Below are 15629 nucleotides of genomic sequence, written 5' to 3' on the forward strand. Positions count from 1 at the left end.
GGGGGAGAGATTAACGGTGATTATGCTAGTTGGATACCAAGTAAGTCATGGACGATTTCGTGTGCGAATATGGAATGAACTCTCGGTTAGTTGCTTCCGAGAATTATTGTAATTTTTGTCCGTCGGCCTAACTGACTCGTAATATTATAATTTTTAGAAGATCGTGGAATGCATATGAGTGATCATATCAGGTTCGGAACATTTCAATTGGGTTGAATGGGATGACAATTTCTCAGTCGGATTCTGTAAAATTAGAATTTCGATTAAATCACACATTGCAATATACTTAGTCTACTAGAACTTCTAGTTCTTTAAAAGATTTATATAAAAGATTTGCAATAAAAGTAAGGAGACGCTTCAAATACCACACATGGGTTACTGGGTATAACAGTTTGATGTAGCCCATTTCATATATGTGTATCCGAGAATCTTCTTGTTATACCAAAAATGCATTCTCATGGTGCAATGTTTTGACATCATCAATTACTCCCTCTTTAAACTCAAGATCGTTGACTCATGTAGTTTTGTGCACGCTTCCCCCATTTTTTATTGCCCCGACTCGTTTGCCACTTTGCCTTGCTTGGGCCACAATCAACAAAGCATAATGCTATTATAAAGTTAATTATATCCATTTCACTTTAACAATCACATGAAAATTGCACTCGTTAGAAGCTTGATTGGGTTTTGTACAATTATAATGTTAATTAACTTTTGCAAGCCATTTATTTATAAGTGGTAAGGTTAGAATTCAAGCTACAAATATTACATAATATATATATATATATATATATACATACACACACACACATAATAGATGTTTTATCATAGTTCACGTAGTAGTGAAAACAAGACTAATTAGTTAAACAAAGAATTTCAAACTGAACGAAACACTCAAACAAGACTAATTATTTGGTTGATCTGACGTCGACTTCATTGTTACATAAAAACTTTTACATTAAAGTTCATATATTAAGCCACCCCAATGCCTTCACAATATTTGGCAGCTGAACTTTAAAATACAAGCAAGAGAGAGAAAAATAAATAAAAAATAAAAATAGAAATTAAATGTTGGTGGCATTATATTGATTTTGTTGCTCCTGCTGATCATCTGGATCCACATTAATCTCCACATTAACTTGCTCCTCAATGTTGACATTGAACTTAGTTCCCTGTGGTGGTGTGCCATTGGGTCTATTATGCATACCATTTGCCCCTACAACGCACAATATATAATTAGACTAATGCAATATATCAAAATTCAGAATTGAAAAAAGCTAAGCACATTATATATAGTTAATACATATATAGATGACACAAATCACTAATAATTAAGTGTGTGTATATATACCTGTTGCAACCACAGCGGCTCTTTTTCTTCTAGAGTTCAATACGTATGAATATCCTGCAATAGCCCAAATTACAAAGACAGATGGAATTGTGCCCCCAAGTATTGCTGGTAGTTTATTGCTCTTTTTCTTCTTGCCAGTACTTCTACCAGAAGATGGAGTGACCGGGAATTCAGATGAAGTCGGTGTAGTGTCAGTTGTCTCGCATGATTTGCCGGCTGTGCACAAGTCTGGATTTCCCGTTATCCTGTGATTCACCCAAATTTAAAAGCAATAAAGATGATTATTATATTTTTTTTGTCAAATTAAAATTTAATCATAGAAAAAAGATTGAATACTAGCATAAGGTTCTTCAAAAATATAATGCACAAAATTATATAATAAAAATTAAGCAACAAACATAGATATTGGAAGTAAAGTAAGCTTACACTAATTTTAGATTGTTATTGTTTGATAATGAAGTGGGTATGTCTCCACTGAATTTATTGTCTGCCAAATTCCTAGAATTTAAAAGGAAAAAAAAAAAAAAAAAAAAGGTTAGGACATTGGTTAATTAGTTCCTCACAAGAAAAAAAAAAAAAAAAAAATATATATATATATATATATATATATATATATATATATATATATATATATAGTGTATAGTTGTATACTAACAATTGTTTTAAATTAGGCAAGGTGCCAAGGAAGTCCGGAATAGGCCCAGATAAGCTGTTATTGTGCATATCTCTGCAATTTAAAATAAAATAAAACACACAATTAATGTATTAATTAAAGCTTAGAGATATGATATATGTAAACTTCATATTTCATATATTTTTTATTTGAACTAGCTCTCACATCGTCTCAAGAGCATCCATAGAACTAAAATCCGGAAGTGGACCAGAAAGGCCGAAGCTGCTGAGATGCCTGCAAATTTGTTTCAAAAAGGTCAATAAAAGCAAAATCAATAAAAATGGCAAAAAAAAAAAAAAAATTTGTGAAGGGGATTTACAGTGCCGTTACACGAGGACTGGCATCAGTATTACAACTGATCCATTCCCATGAGAATGGTGATGGAAGACAAGGGTCACCACTCCATTGTTGTAAATCAACCAATCCGGTTTGTAGCGAACTTAATCCTGTAACTAAATTAGCAAAAAAAAAAAAAAAAAATCAGTTCATATAATAACAAGATTAATCATATAAAAGATTAAAAAAGTAAGTACTAGTTAAACACCAACCATCATTGCTATCTGTTCCATCTGTTAACGCATCACTGACAAGATAAACTTCAATGGCATTGATGAGAGGTGGGAGTGTTGAATCGGTAGTAGGCCTCAAAGAAAATGTGTTGCTCGAAGATGAATTAGTTGAGTTGTCTTTATAGTATAATTCGAAAACATCTACATAAGGCGGTATTATGGGATCCGAAAGTGATTGATTGTTTTCGTAAAAAGTGAAAGACCTCTTTTGTGTTGAATCGAGCTGAATCACTTCGGAAAAATACATAAGAATGTAGATGGATACCACAGGAGAATTAGAGCCCAAGCTTATATAAGCTGATGAGCTTGAAGTTGTAATCGCATTTTTCATCACAGGTTCTGGAGGCTCGTCTGGTGCCTTAGTAGTTTCAATAAATATTGCATCACTACTCACGTCAATTAGTCCATTCCCAGCCACTCCTGGACCCCAAATTCGATCATAAGCATCATCCGGGAACCTGATAATTTCATAATAAGAATATATACATATAAGCAATATATATATATATAGTTAGAACAAAAGCTATGAACGTTCACAAATGAACAATAAATAACTTTGAATTCACAAAGTATATAAGCAAATTAGAGAATGTTCGCAGATGGATTCTAATTATAGGTACATATATAGAAGTTATTTATAGGTTAATTACCTGACACTTGCATTTGAACCATAAGAAACCCTATTTTTCGTAAACATGGCATAATTCGAATCAACTTGGTTGTACATATGGATGCCCAAGCTACGGAATTCAAGAGCTGATATAAATGGGAACTGGTCAGGCTTGGTTTGAGCAACACATACGCTCGTAGTGTCCCCTTTCACAATATATACTGCCTCGTAGAAAACGAGTTCGGTGCTTGAGGTCACAACTGTAGTCCAATGGTTACCATCAAATTGAAGATCAAAAGAAGGAGGAGAAGATTTTTTATCGTAGTTTCCATAGTAAAAGCTTGCGCGGACAAGAATTTGACCACCCTTTTCGGCGTTAATGGAGTAACAGTTCTTTTTCCGGGCTGTGAACACTCTCAGTGTGTCCATCACATGAGACATTGAGTTGCTCGATTGCACCACTTGGGTCACCCCATCTTGGAAGAAGTCTTTGTCTCCCGACCATGGTATCGAATTTCCATCCGTGTAAGAATCAGACGCTCCACAATCGATGCTAATGAAAACTGGAGATCATTTAACATGAAATTGGATAATTGTTAGTGAATAAAAATCAGAAAAATAAAATAAGGAAGATAATTAAAAATATATGACAAACTAATAGTATATGGTTTGATACTAAGCTTACCCTGAGCTGATATTGATGAGGCAGAGAAAACTATGACAAGCAACAATAAATGAATATCCATAATGGGATGGAGAATGAGAGATGGAGAGGGACTGCTTATTTATGGGGATGGTTTTTTAACATTGATATTGTGTTTTGATTTTCTAATATTTGAATATTGGTGAAGACAGTACATTGGTGACAAGGTTTTTGATCAAGTGGGGTTTGATGGTGATTGATTATTCTGATTCACTTTGATTTGAAAGATTGAAGATATGCGAAGACGACCAAGTCCATTTAATTGTAATTCAACTGTCATTTTTATTTTTTTTGACTTCGTCGCTAGTTTGGTCCAATAAACTAGCGAACTGCCGCGACATGTCTTGGAATAATGGAAAATGGATTAACGTAACTCCAGGGATATAGAAAAATATTTTTCTTTGATTGATCTTGTTTTTGTTTTTGCATAGTTGACATTGACTTTAATAGCTTTAGCTATCGAAGTCAACCAATTGATGGATAAAAAACTCAAAGAAACGGAATTTGCCAGTTATGGAGTATAACTCGGTACATGTAGTCAATATCTACGGCTGGGGTGGTTTATTTTGAGAGTTGACTTGTGATGAGCCAAGTCAGTCAATGGGCTGGTGATAATTTTCAATCCAACAATGATTGTCTCTTCATTCTGTGAGTAAGAATTTTTATGATGAAATGACGCGTATTTGGAGAGCCTCACTCTCTAATATCTCCATGAAAGCAGTTTGTTAACATCATCAATCACCTTCAATCTGAACTTTGCAATTTAAACCCAGTTCTTCAATAATTTAATGCTTTCCTTTAGCACGATTGTCTCCGTCATGAAGGCGAAGTTAATTGACATTAATCTTTAAGAATCATGCCATTTAAGTCTCTAAAGATAAAGCCTCCACCACTAGATTTTGATGGATAAGCTGCCACGGGGATCCAGGTGCGACCATTTTTCAGGGAGAGGTCACATGAATAACACTGTTATTATATTATTTTATTTAGTCATGAAAAAATGATTCTGGACTTGTATAACATTGTAATTTCAATATAACACGAACAAATATATCAACTCCTCCATTGAAAACTCAAGAATGCCCTTATGGTGAGAATATAGGAAGCGACTGGAACCTTCCCTCCTCCTTTGAGCCAAACTTGTCACACCCTTTCTTTTCCTTTTCTTAGGCGCTGCCATACAGAACCATCTCCAATACATTCAATTTTATGAATGTTGCTGCTCCCTGCCCCATGGCCTACATTGTCAGTTGATAGTTTGCAGGGATAGGGTTTTGGGCCTATTTTCTTTATCTTGGTGTTTTCTTTTTCATATATATTTGATCTGTTGCCAAATAGGCCCTTGGGGTATGCCTCAAGTTTTCTCTCTATATCTATATTATTTTACTAACCGGAAAGAACTTTATTTTTGGGTCTTTTATTTTGGGTAATTTATTTTTGGGTCCTTTGTTTTGGATAATTTATTTTTTGGATCTTGTCAAAAGAGATCGAAAACATTAAAAATTTGAGAGAAAGGGGGGAAGTGGCGAAAGACAAAAAAAGACAAAAGATCGTTGTATATCTAATAGACTAATTGTGTAATTTGAAAAAATAAAATAAGATCATTCACATATGAAATTAAGATGGGAGTGCGAACTTAGAAAATGGGTGTGGGAATATTGTCTTCTTAAATTTATTCGTATGAATATATAAATCTATCTATATCTATATTTATATCTATATTACTGTAAAATTGTATAGAATTTTTAATTTTCATATACACTTTAGCATGTTTTATATACCTTTTTATTTTTTTATTTTTTGTTGATTAATTCCAAAAGAAGTGGCTCATTCAAAAGTTTTCCAAAAGTCACATCTTTATTTTTTATTAATTGAAAAATAAGTGATTCATCTCAAAATTATTTAAGCTTCCAAAAGCCACATATTTTCTAAATAATATTTTTAATTTTTATTTACATTTTATAATTTTTATTATTATATTAATTAATACCAAAGTAACTCATCTCAAAAGTCAGTTTTCAAAAATCACAATCTTTTTTCAATCTGACTTTTAATTTTTATATGCACTTTAATTCTACCTTTGTATACATTTTTTATTTTGTTGATTAACTTCAAAATATTTTGTTCATCCTAGAGTATTCCAAAAGACATTAAAATACTCTAAATTTTTTTATTGGTATATTTATATATTTTGTGTAACATTGTCTGAAATTCTAGAATTGCATTGCAGGCTTCAAAATTTCTCATATATAGAGAGAAGTGAGAGCTCATTTGTTACCCACCAAACAACCATAACTCTTTTACTTTCTTTTATAAATACCACAGACTGCTATCATTTTCAAAGACCTGGTTGGTTGATATTTGTGGACATGAGACTTGTGGTTGCTGTGGAAGAGTAGGCAGTTTTGGGGCCTTCAGCTCTATTGATGAGGGAGCTGCTCATCTATGTACAATATTATTGTCCAAATGATATTGCTTATATTCATAAATAATACTCAATACTGATATTGAATGACTCTTTCCAGCAAGCAATCCAGATACTGGAGGAGATACTGAAGACATATGGTAGTAGTAAGCATTCTTCACAAGCGAGTGACTAACTTGTATTAGTTTTAAACAATAGAACTCGTCTTATTGTGGCCTTGCTTTCCTTCCTTCTCTACAATTCCATCTTCATTCTTCAGGCTTTACAAAGCTCCAACAGCATCCTGATTTACGAAACAATAGTGTAAATGCAAAATAACAATGAAATATAGTGTAAATTCGAATTGAGAAAATCTAGACGACTACAAAAAGTAAAAGCTAACCTATTTTATTTTTGAGTAATCCAAAATGTTGGTCCGATCCCCCCAACCGAGTCTACATGGCAATCTAGTTGTCAATTGATGTGGGTTCCATTTGCAGTTTTTTTTTTATAATTAAAGAAGAAAGATTATGCCAATGGTCAAGTAATAAAATAAAAATTTACGCCACAAGACAAGATGGTGACATCCACGTCACGGTATGACTGTTTTACATCCTTTGGTTTGCAAAATGATAACATTGTCATGTCATTTGTTTTGTTTAAAAAAATATGGGTGCATAAAGGAACAACTAAGAAAACTCACTTTTAACCCAAAAAAACCAAAAAAAAAAAAAAAAAACCACTAAGAAAACTCACGTTAACAAGCTCTGTACGAGCTTCCCACAAATCATCATTGCTTTTCCGCTCCTTAACGGTAAGAGCTTGATTCAGTGCTTCTAGATCATCGAGTTCCTCTTCCTTCTCTATAAGATCATTTTCAATTGACTTCATCTTCCTCTTAACTTCCACATCATCCAAGTGTTTCATTACTTGTATAGCTCCCCTCATGCACTCTATTTCCAACTACAACCTTTGCTTGGCATCAAGTTTCTTTTCCAGTTCAATAATTCTTTTATGAAGCTCTTGCTTTTGCTTCGGTCATTTGAAATCAGTCATGTAAAAGTCATAATTTTTTTTTTTTTTTTTTCCTAGTTGAGAAACTCACACACGCTGCTTCCACTGAAATTCGAACCCCTAACTTCCCTTTAGGAAGTAGGAGCCTTATACCGCTAAGTCACAGGCCTGTTGGTTCATAATTTTTTTCTATAACTCACAAATTTAATTTTAACCCGAGCAATTAAATTAAAGCAGAAAAATGGTTGGGCAAGCACCTTTTGATCTTCTGCCAACTACCCCATTTTCTTATCAGCCTTCTTTTGCTCCAAAATTGCCCTTTAGTTTCATTCTGCAGGAACAAAATCAATTTTTTTAGGAACTTATGCCTTGATTAAAAAATACTCTTTTGAAACATTTCAATTTGACCAAACCTGTCTCAAATTGGGAGATAAAATTTAATAGAGGCATTAAAATTGTTAGAATTGTTAGAAAGGTATGTGAATGTAACTTGCCTACAACGTGTCTATATATCACATTAGAGTGCAACATGTGAATGTCAACTATATGTTGTTGCAACGTGATTATACCAGTCATATACTTTAAAACATGGTAGTTGTAAGACAAACCTATAAAGGCTGGGTGCTTGCAACAACGTATCCTTTGATGGAAAACTCTATCTGTCTTTTAACGTATTTTTATGGTGATGATGTATAGTCGATCTGCACAGTATATAGTTTGGTGGTGTGTATGAACTAAAATGTCTACCAGAACTTTTGCGAAAGCCCTTCCCGATGCCTTCCCAATGACTTTTTCATATGCCTCGTTAAACCCAAGTGCTTCCCCTTCTCTTCTATGAAAGCCCTTCCCAATACCATTTCGTGTTTCTTCCCGCGACAATATGAGCATCTATATTTCCCATCTGAAATTTGCACTGTTAACACTTAACATTCTTCAACTGCTCATGATATTTATCTGCATATTCCTCCAACTCAGACTCACTAATCTCTGTTTCCTCTTCTGCCAACTCCCTCATTTTCTTATCAGCCTTCTTTTGCTCCAAAATTTCCCTCATTCTTCAAGTTCACATGTACTCTGCTGCTACTTTTTCATCTCTAATTAACAAAAAGTAAGATAAGTAAAAGGCATAAGAAATCATAATAAATGGAAAACTTCTTTAGCCATGATGATTTTATAAGGATGACAGCTTGTACTCCTGAGATAATCCTCTCACATCAAAATCATGTTAAAAATATAGTAAAAGTCACAATCCTGCAAGAAACTTGACATGAGTTGCGAAAAGCGTGTTTCTGTTTCCTTTTACGTTTTTAAATGTTAAAGTACTCCATATATTCAGATCCAAAAATGGGATTGGAAGATTGGGTAGCTTGCAAAAATAATGAACAAGTCATCTTACAGAATCCAACATTTTGAATCCTTCAATTTACAAACTTGTTTACATGAACAATCAAAATCGTGACTTAAAAATTCATTTTCAGAAAAAATCAAAACTTGGAATTTAAACCATAATATGTTAGCTAGTTGATTATCTGTCAGTGTCATATATATATATATATATATCAAGTTACAATCAAAAACATCAACCCTCCTACTCAATAAAGCCTTTTCGCACAACCCGGGGTCGGAATCATATATACATATATAGTAATTAGACACTGACAAATTATATCTAATAAGAAATAGTTAAGCTCCTTTTTTCCTCTCAACAAAATAAGACTCCTATCTCAAAACATGTCACATATCAAGAAGAACCATGCAATGCTTTAACCTAATATGCACATGAAAAAAAAAAAAAAAAAAAAAAAAGAACCAACCACCAAGAACAAAGTGAAACAGAGAACATGGTTAGAATTTGAGAGGAAAAAAATTAATATTTTTAAAATATGGAGAATAGTATTGAAAGTATTCTTTACAAAAGAACGAGATGAATTTAAATAGTACATATAATCGAAAAAATAAACATGTAATTATAAACCTAAAATGTCAACTAAAGAAATAAGAAGAAGACGGGATAGTACTGAAATTAACTACCCGAGGGGAGAAGAGATGCGGCTGCGAAGATTAGGGTTTGCAAGAGAGTTTGATATTAGGGCTTTGCAAGAGAGTTCTCAAGGAACTCCAAGCCATTATTAGAACATCTCACAGAATGTAGAGAAATAGAGATAGAACTTTACTGCATGTAGAGAAAAGTGGAATAAAGAGATGCACGTATTAATGGCGACTTTACTGCTTTTGGCCTTTCCGAGAAAAACAATTTATTGGTGCCGGGCCTGGTTCACTGAAATTTGAAGTAATATAAGAAGAGAATATACAGTTCAATTATTATTTAAAATTTTTAAAAACTCAGTTAAAGAGGTATTGAAGACTACAAAATATTGTTTTGAAAATAGATTTTTTTATAAAAATTAAAAAAATTGTCAAACAAAACATTTTTTTATAGAGTTTTATAATTGTCAATTATATGAAAGCAAAAAAATATTTTTCATAAAATTTAACCAAGGGTGTACTATATGTTGTTTAATTATCAAACAAGTTTTACTTTATTAAACTGGGGGCAGAAATTGATTGTCTTCCAATAAATATTTTATTAATTAGTAAGTTAATTAACATTTTTTTTATCCTTATAAATAACATCAATTCAACATTATTTCTTAGCCTCTTAGGGCCAGCTCTTTAGATGTAATTCAATATAATTTCTGATTACAAGTTTTTGAAATTGTTGATAAAATAAACATTGTCATATTTTTTTCACGGGAATGACACTGTATCTATGCCCATTATTATTATTATTATTATTTTAGCAAAGCAATAGGGACAGAAAGCTAAGAAACAAAAGAACATTCACGGAAAAGGGCGTCCCTTACACTCGAGGGTAAAAAAGGCCCCAAATCAGTGACAGAAGAAGAAAGAACAAAGTTAAGAGCAAATCTACACACTTCGTGCGCCTCTTGGTTACCGGATATCGGGGTCCAGTGGAGGGATAGGTCAGCGCCTATCTGAACCAGATGTTGCACATCCAAAATGATGTTTGAAATAGCTTCATCAATAAACTGAAGATGCATAATGGGTTGGCAATCTCCTTCAATGAGAACATTAGGGAGCCCCAAATCAATGCAAGTTTGGACTGCAACTCGAAAAGAGTGGGCTTCGGCAACGATTGCGGAAGGGACATTCTGAAACACAAGGCCAAAAGATCGAAGAAGATAGACTTCATGATTTCTGAGAATAAATCCCCCACCTGCTCTGTTAGTAGAAGCGTCAAAAGAGGCATCAAAATTTAATTTGATGGATGATTGTGGGGGAGGAATCCAATGTGAAGACAGAGGATGGGAAATTGGAACATGGAAATCCAAAAGGCTATCCTGAAGATAAAAAAAAATGAGAAGTTAGAGAAATCATGAAGCGCTCTATCAAGGATGATGTGGGGATTAACCCTCAAGTTGTTGAAAACCAGAGAATTCCGGCTCTTCCAAATATGCCAGCAAATAAACAAAGCCAAACTTGCACATTCAGGGAAGCATTTGTTATCATTCCAGGAGAAAGACGAAAAAATTCCATTGTATGAGGCAATTCACTAAGGTTACAGCTCAAAGATTAATCCATCTTTTATGCCATTCCATGGGAGGAGAGTTAGAAAAATCAAGACGAAGAGGGCTGAGCTTCCAAACAATTTGGGCAAAAGGGCAAAGACAGAGGAGGTGGTCAACTGATTCATTATCCAAACCACAAACGTTACAGAGGCCTTGGTCTTTAATGCCTTTGATTTTGAAAGCTTAGTTGACTGGAAGACGACCATAAATGGCTTGTCAGATAAAAAAATGAAGCTTTCTCGGAGTCTTGATTTTCCAGACATTCTTCCAAATGAGCTTAAGATCCGTTTCATAGCTGCAACCAATGCCTTGATGACTCGGGGTGGGATTGATAATGGAAAGAGCAGCGTTGCATGCTGATTTAACAGTGAACTGGCCATTAGGAGTGAGACCCCAAATCTTAGAATCAGGTCTGTTCAGAGAGCTTAGGGAAATCTGAAGGATACGAGCACTATCTTTAGGATTAAAAGAGTTGAGCACCACAGAAGTCTTCCAAGATCGACTTTGGTGGTTGATGAGATCGGCAACCGTATGAACATTACCACCAACGAAAGCTGAAGTAACCTTGAAGCTGGAATTTCCCGAGAGCCAAGGAGCATTCCAGCAATTAATCGATTTACCATCACCAATTCTCCATTTAAGGCCTTTCAAGATGATCTCTTTAGTCGCACTGACGATTCTCCATACCCAAGAGTGCCCCGGAGAACATGAAGAACCGAGGAAACTGCAATTCCGAAAGTAGCGCTGCTTGAAAATTCTAAAAAGCATAGAGTCATTTCCGACTTTGAATTTCCATGCTACTTTGGCAAGAAGAGCAATGTTAAAAGCCTCCAGGTCTCGAAAACCCAAGCCCCCATTCTATTTGAGTCGCACATCTTACTTTAGCTAATCCACTTAATTTTGCTGGATTGTGATTTGCCGTTCCACCAAAAGTTGAGCATGTTGCTTCTAATTGAATTAATGGTTACTTTAGGGATTTTGAAACTTTGCATGGAATGGTTGGGGAGGGAAGAGATGACCGATTTAAGTAAAACCTCACGGCCAGCCTTGGACAAGAATTCGCCTTTGAGAGTCTTAATTCGAAAGGAAGTTTGGTTGACCAGATAGCTGAAAGTGGATTTTTTGGATCTACCCAAAACAGAAGGTAAGCCTAGGTATCGATTGATCCAGTCAACATTAAGGATATCAAGAGCTCTTCTAAGTTGATCTCTAAGCTCGATGCTTATATGTGAGCTGAAAAACAAGCTGGATTTGTCAAAATTTACAACTTGTCCAATGAGAGAACCATATTTAGAGATGATGGTTTTCAGATGCAGCGCTTGGGAAATGTTTGCCTTACAGAAAAGCAGAGCGTCGTCAGCAAAGAACAGGTGGTTGATTGGATCATAACCTCTACCGATCGACACACCCTGAATGTGATGATTTCTCTCCGCATCTTAAAAAAGAATTGAAAGCCCTTCAGTACACAACAAGAAAAGGTAAGGCGACAGAAGGTCGCCTTGCCTAAGACCCCTTTGGGGAACGAAATTATCACCACTTTCCCCGTTAATCACCAGAGAGTACGACACTGTTGATAAAAATTCCATTATGATTTGAACCCATTGCTCTGCAAATCCGAGATGCAAAAAGAGGCGTTTCAAAAAACTCCATTCCACTCTATCAAAAGCTTTGGACATGTCAAGTTTAAAGGCAAGGTGGCCTAACCGCGGCTTGGTCTTCATGGCATAGAGGAGTTCATAAGCCAACATAGCATTATCATGAAGAAGCCGACCTGGGACGAAAGCAGTCTAATTTTCACTAATAAGAAAAGGTAGAAGCTTTTTCAATCTGTTGGCAATCACCTTGGAATTTTTTTTGTAAATTACGTTGCACAAAGAGATAGGGCGGTAATGTATTTTGGTTGGGTTTCTAATTTTGGGAACGAGAACTATATTTGTGGTGTTCAGTGATTTCAAAAGATGACCACTAGAGGGGAAAGAATTAAAGCCTAAAACGAGATCATAGCGCAACAGGTTCCAATTTGATTGGAAAAATAGAGGGGTGAGACCATCTGGGCCAGGAGCTTTGAAGGGACCCATTGATTTAATTGCTGAAAGGATCTCATCTTCAGTTCCTGCACTAAGAAGGTCAGAATTCATCTCCGGAGAGACCTTCGAAGGAACAAGGGACCAAAAATCATTATCTAAAGCAGAGCCCTATAAGGAAAAGATAGATTTAAAATAAGTTTCAGCAATAGTGCGCACACCTTGTTTGGAATCACACCATTTTCCGGAGTCATCTTCCAATCCCAATATTGAATTTTTACTTCACCGAATTTGAGCCTTACAGTGGAAGAAAGCAGTGTTGCAATCTCCATGCTTGAGCCAGTCGATACGTGACTTTTGCTTCCAAAATAACTCCTTATCTCTCAAAGCTTCCCTGAGCTGCCTTTCAATATTGCAAATTTCAGATCTATTGGAAGCTAGCCCTTGTTCCTTAAGCATCACCAATTGGCTTTGAAGAGTTTTAATCTGAATGTGCGAATTAGAGCATGAGCGAGAACTCCATGACTTGAGAGAGGCTTTACAGTGCGCAAGACGTTGCTTTAAGCAAAACTGAGCAGACCCAATAACAGGAAAAACCCAAGCATTACTAACAACCTGATTAAAGTTTTCTTGCTTGACCCAGCGAGCGTCAAAATGCCACTGTTTTTTGGTTGGTAAAAGAGAATCATTCAGGCATAGGAGGAGAGCACAGTGGTCTGATTCTGTAACCATAAGGTGAGCTAGGGAACAGTGCTTGAATTTTGAATGCCAGTGGGATGTGCAGAGGGCTCTATCAAGCCGGGCCATGATAAAATCTTTCGATTCTCTATTGTTCGCCCAAGTGAATGGGAACCTTTTAAAACCCAGATCAGAGAGACGAAATCCGAGATAAAATTCCAGAAATCCTTAAGCATCCAATTTTGAGTGGTTTGACCTCCCCGATTCTCATCTGGATAAAGAATATAATTAAAATCACCAAGGAGGATCCAACTAGCTCCCAGTTGAAATTTGAGGCTGTGGATGTAACGCCATTGCAAGGCTCGTTAACTATCGGAACATGAGGCATAAATGACTGTGAGAAACCAACTGTCACTACCAGAGGAGCCAAAAACCTCACATGTAATCTGAAAAGTGGTACAGTCAATAATCTTTATATCCCAAGCATTAGAATAAAACAAGGCAAGACCCCCTGATTTTCCCACTGATGGGATAACAAACATTTCATATGCATCAAAATACCTTTTTATTCTTCCCAAACAGTCATCTGAATTTTTTGTTTCCAATAAACAGAAAATGGGTGGGGAATGGAGGGACATTAGCCTCCTCAATTGGGAAATTGTCCGGGGGTTCCCCACTCCCTGACAATTCCACACCATAACTTTTATTGGGGGAGTTGGGGCCATTCACGGCTGTTTTCCTCCACCGAATTACATGGTTCATCAACAAAATGAGTGATTTCTGTGTGTGAAGCAGAGAGAAAATCATCTTTGTACTTCTTATGGGGCTGAGTGATTGCATCTTCGGAGGGGAAGATTCGTTTTGTTACACAAAATGTGGGAGATGGGGTTGGAGAGGGAGAAGAAGAAGAAGAAATAAGGCGAGCTCTCCGCTTCCAGCACCTCTGTATTGAGAGGCCCTTAGTGACTGGGGTTGTAGAAAATGTGAAAGGGGCATTAACCAGTGAGGTTGGAGGGAGGATGGAGGACTAAAGTATTGGATTGGGTTGGAACTGGGTTTGTGATAATGGATTGGAGCTGGGAGTGGGTATTTGAAATTTCATTACGGGGCATAGAGTGGGGTTTATGCAAAGATTGTGGATCTGGTGAGAGAGGTTGTCCTTGAAAAAAATTAGAGTTGGACTTAAAGGGGTGGCTGAGAAATAAAAGGGGATTTGGTTGAAGAGAAATACCTTCGGGACTAAGACAGAAAAGCCCAAATGTGTGAGGGCCTGACATTTGTGGGCCGAGTAGAGGAGTGTCTAGAAGGGGTGTGTCACGTGGTGGAGCTGCATCCGGTAACGGTACAAGAATCGTGATATGGAAAATCTTTAAATTAAAAGCATAAAGTTGATACAAATTTTTTATTTCAAAATAATGTTGAGGTGGCATGTTCGATATTACCATAACACTGGCGTGATTGGCATTTTTGATATATACATATTGACTGTTTTTCTAAATTAAGCTTTTTTTATTTTTAATTTTTACATAAGAGTAATTTTTTGTTTCAAAAGACAGTTTTCATACTTAATCACGCCTTACGAGATTGGAAAAAAATTAGTAAATAAACTTCCTTAATCTCATTATTATTTTCTTATTTGCCTAAATGAAGATAATCTATTCTCCTGGTTCATCCTTTTTATTTATTTAAATTTTTTTTTTTTTGGGGGGGGTAAATCGATGAATTTATCGGATTTGTGGCCGCCGGCCTTGTCAACTTAAAAATGCCAAAAATAATAATAATAATAATATTAATGTAGCAATATAAATGTAGCAATAAGAATATTATGTGTTATGATAACTTGAAAACCATTTGTTTATGTGTATGTTTCTTGTAAATTGGGTCGAATTGGATTACAAGAAAATTGTAAAAACAGAGTTCTATCCCTCTCTCTCTCTCTCTTTCTCAACAAAAAATGTTTAATAATATATTTGTATATTTAATTCTAGTATCATAATGATGTAATTCTGAAATATG

At 35.4% G+C, this 15629-nt stretch overlaps 2 protein-coding genes and 1 long non-coding RNA gene across 3 annotated transcripts; all 3 read right to left on the bottom strand.

Moving 5' to 3' along the window:
- Window positions 1-871: 871 nt before the first annotated feature.
- LOC132269499 (uncharacterized protein At1g24485-like) lies at window positions 872-3990 on the bottom strand. Its single transcript, XM_059770703.1, has 9 exons — window positions 3886-3990; window positions 3241-3763; window positions 2570-3048; window positions 2341-2473; window positions 2187-2255; window positions 2004-2075; window positions 1775-1846; window positions 1349-1593; window positions 872-1213 (listed from the first exon to the last, which is right to left on the bottom strand). The coding sequence occupies exons 1-9, from the start codon at window positions 3944-3946 to the stop codon at window positions 1062-1064; spliced, it is 1806 nt and encodes a 601-aa protein (XP_059626686.1). The 5' UTR covers window positions 3947-3990; the 3' UTR covers window positions 872-1061.
- Window positions 3991-6548: 2558 nt separating this feature from the next.
- Window positions 6549-9575, bottom strand: LOC132268424 (uncharacterized). Its single transcript, XR_009469294.1, has 3 exons — window positions 9353-9575; window positions 7579-7652; window positions 6549-6611 (listed from the first exon to the last, which is right to left on the bottom strand). It is a non-coding gene; the product is annotated as an uncharacterized LOC132268424 (long non-coding RNA).
- Window positions 9576-10143: 568 nt separating this feature from the next.
- LOC132269745 (uncharacterized) lies at window positions 10144-13189 on the bottom strand. The gene is made up of 6 exons (XM_059770998.1): window positions 13157-13189; window positions 12959-13106; window positions 12446-12682; window positions 11946-12346; window positions 11173-11769; window positions 10144-10683 (listed from the first exon to the last, which is right to left on the bottom strand). Exons 1-6 carry the CDS (start codon window positions 13187-13189, stop codon window positions 10144-10146), a joined length of 1956 nt encoding a protein of 651 aa, XP_059626981.1.
- Window positions 13190-15629: the final 2440 nt, after the last annotated feature.

Source organism: Cornus florida, unplaced genomic scaffold, assembly GCF_030987335.1.
Source record: "Cornus florida cultivar Cherokee Brave unplaced genomic scaffold, ASM3098733v1 CherokeeBrave_3.0.0_Hap2_Chr08, whole genome shotgun sequence".
In the NCBI taxonomy this organism is placed as follows: domain Eukaryota; kingdom Viridiplantae; phylum Streptophyta; class Magnoliopsida; order Cornales; family Cornaceae; genus Cornus; species Cornus florida.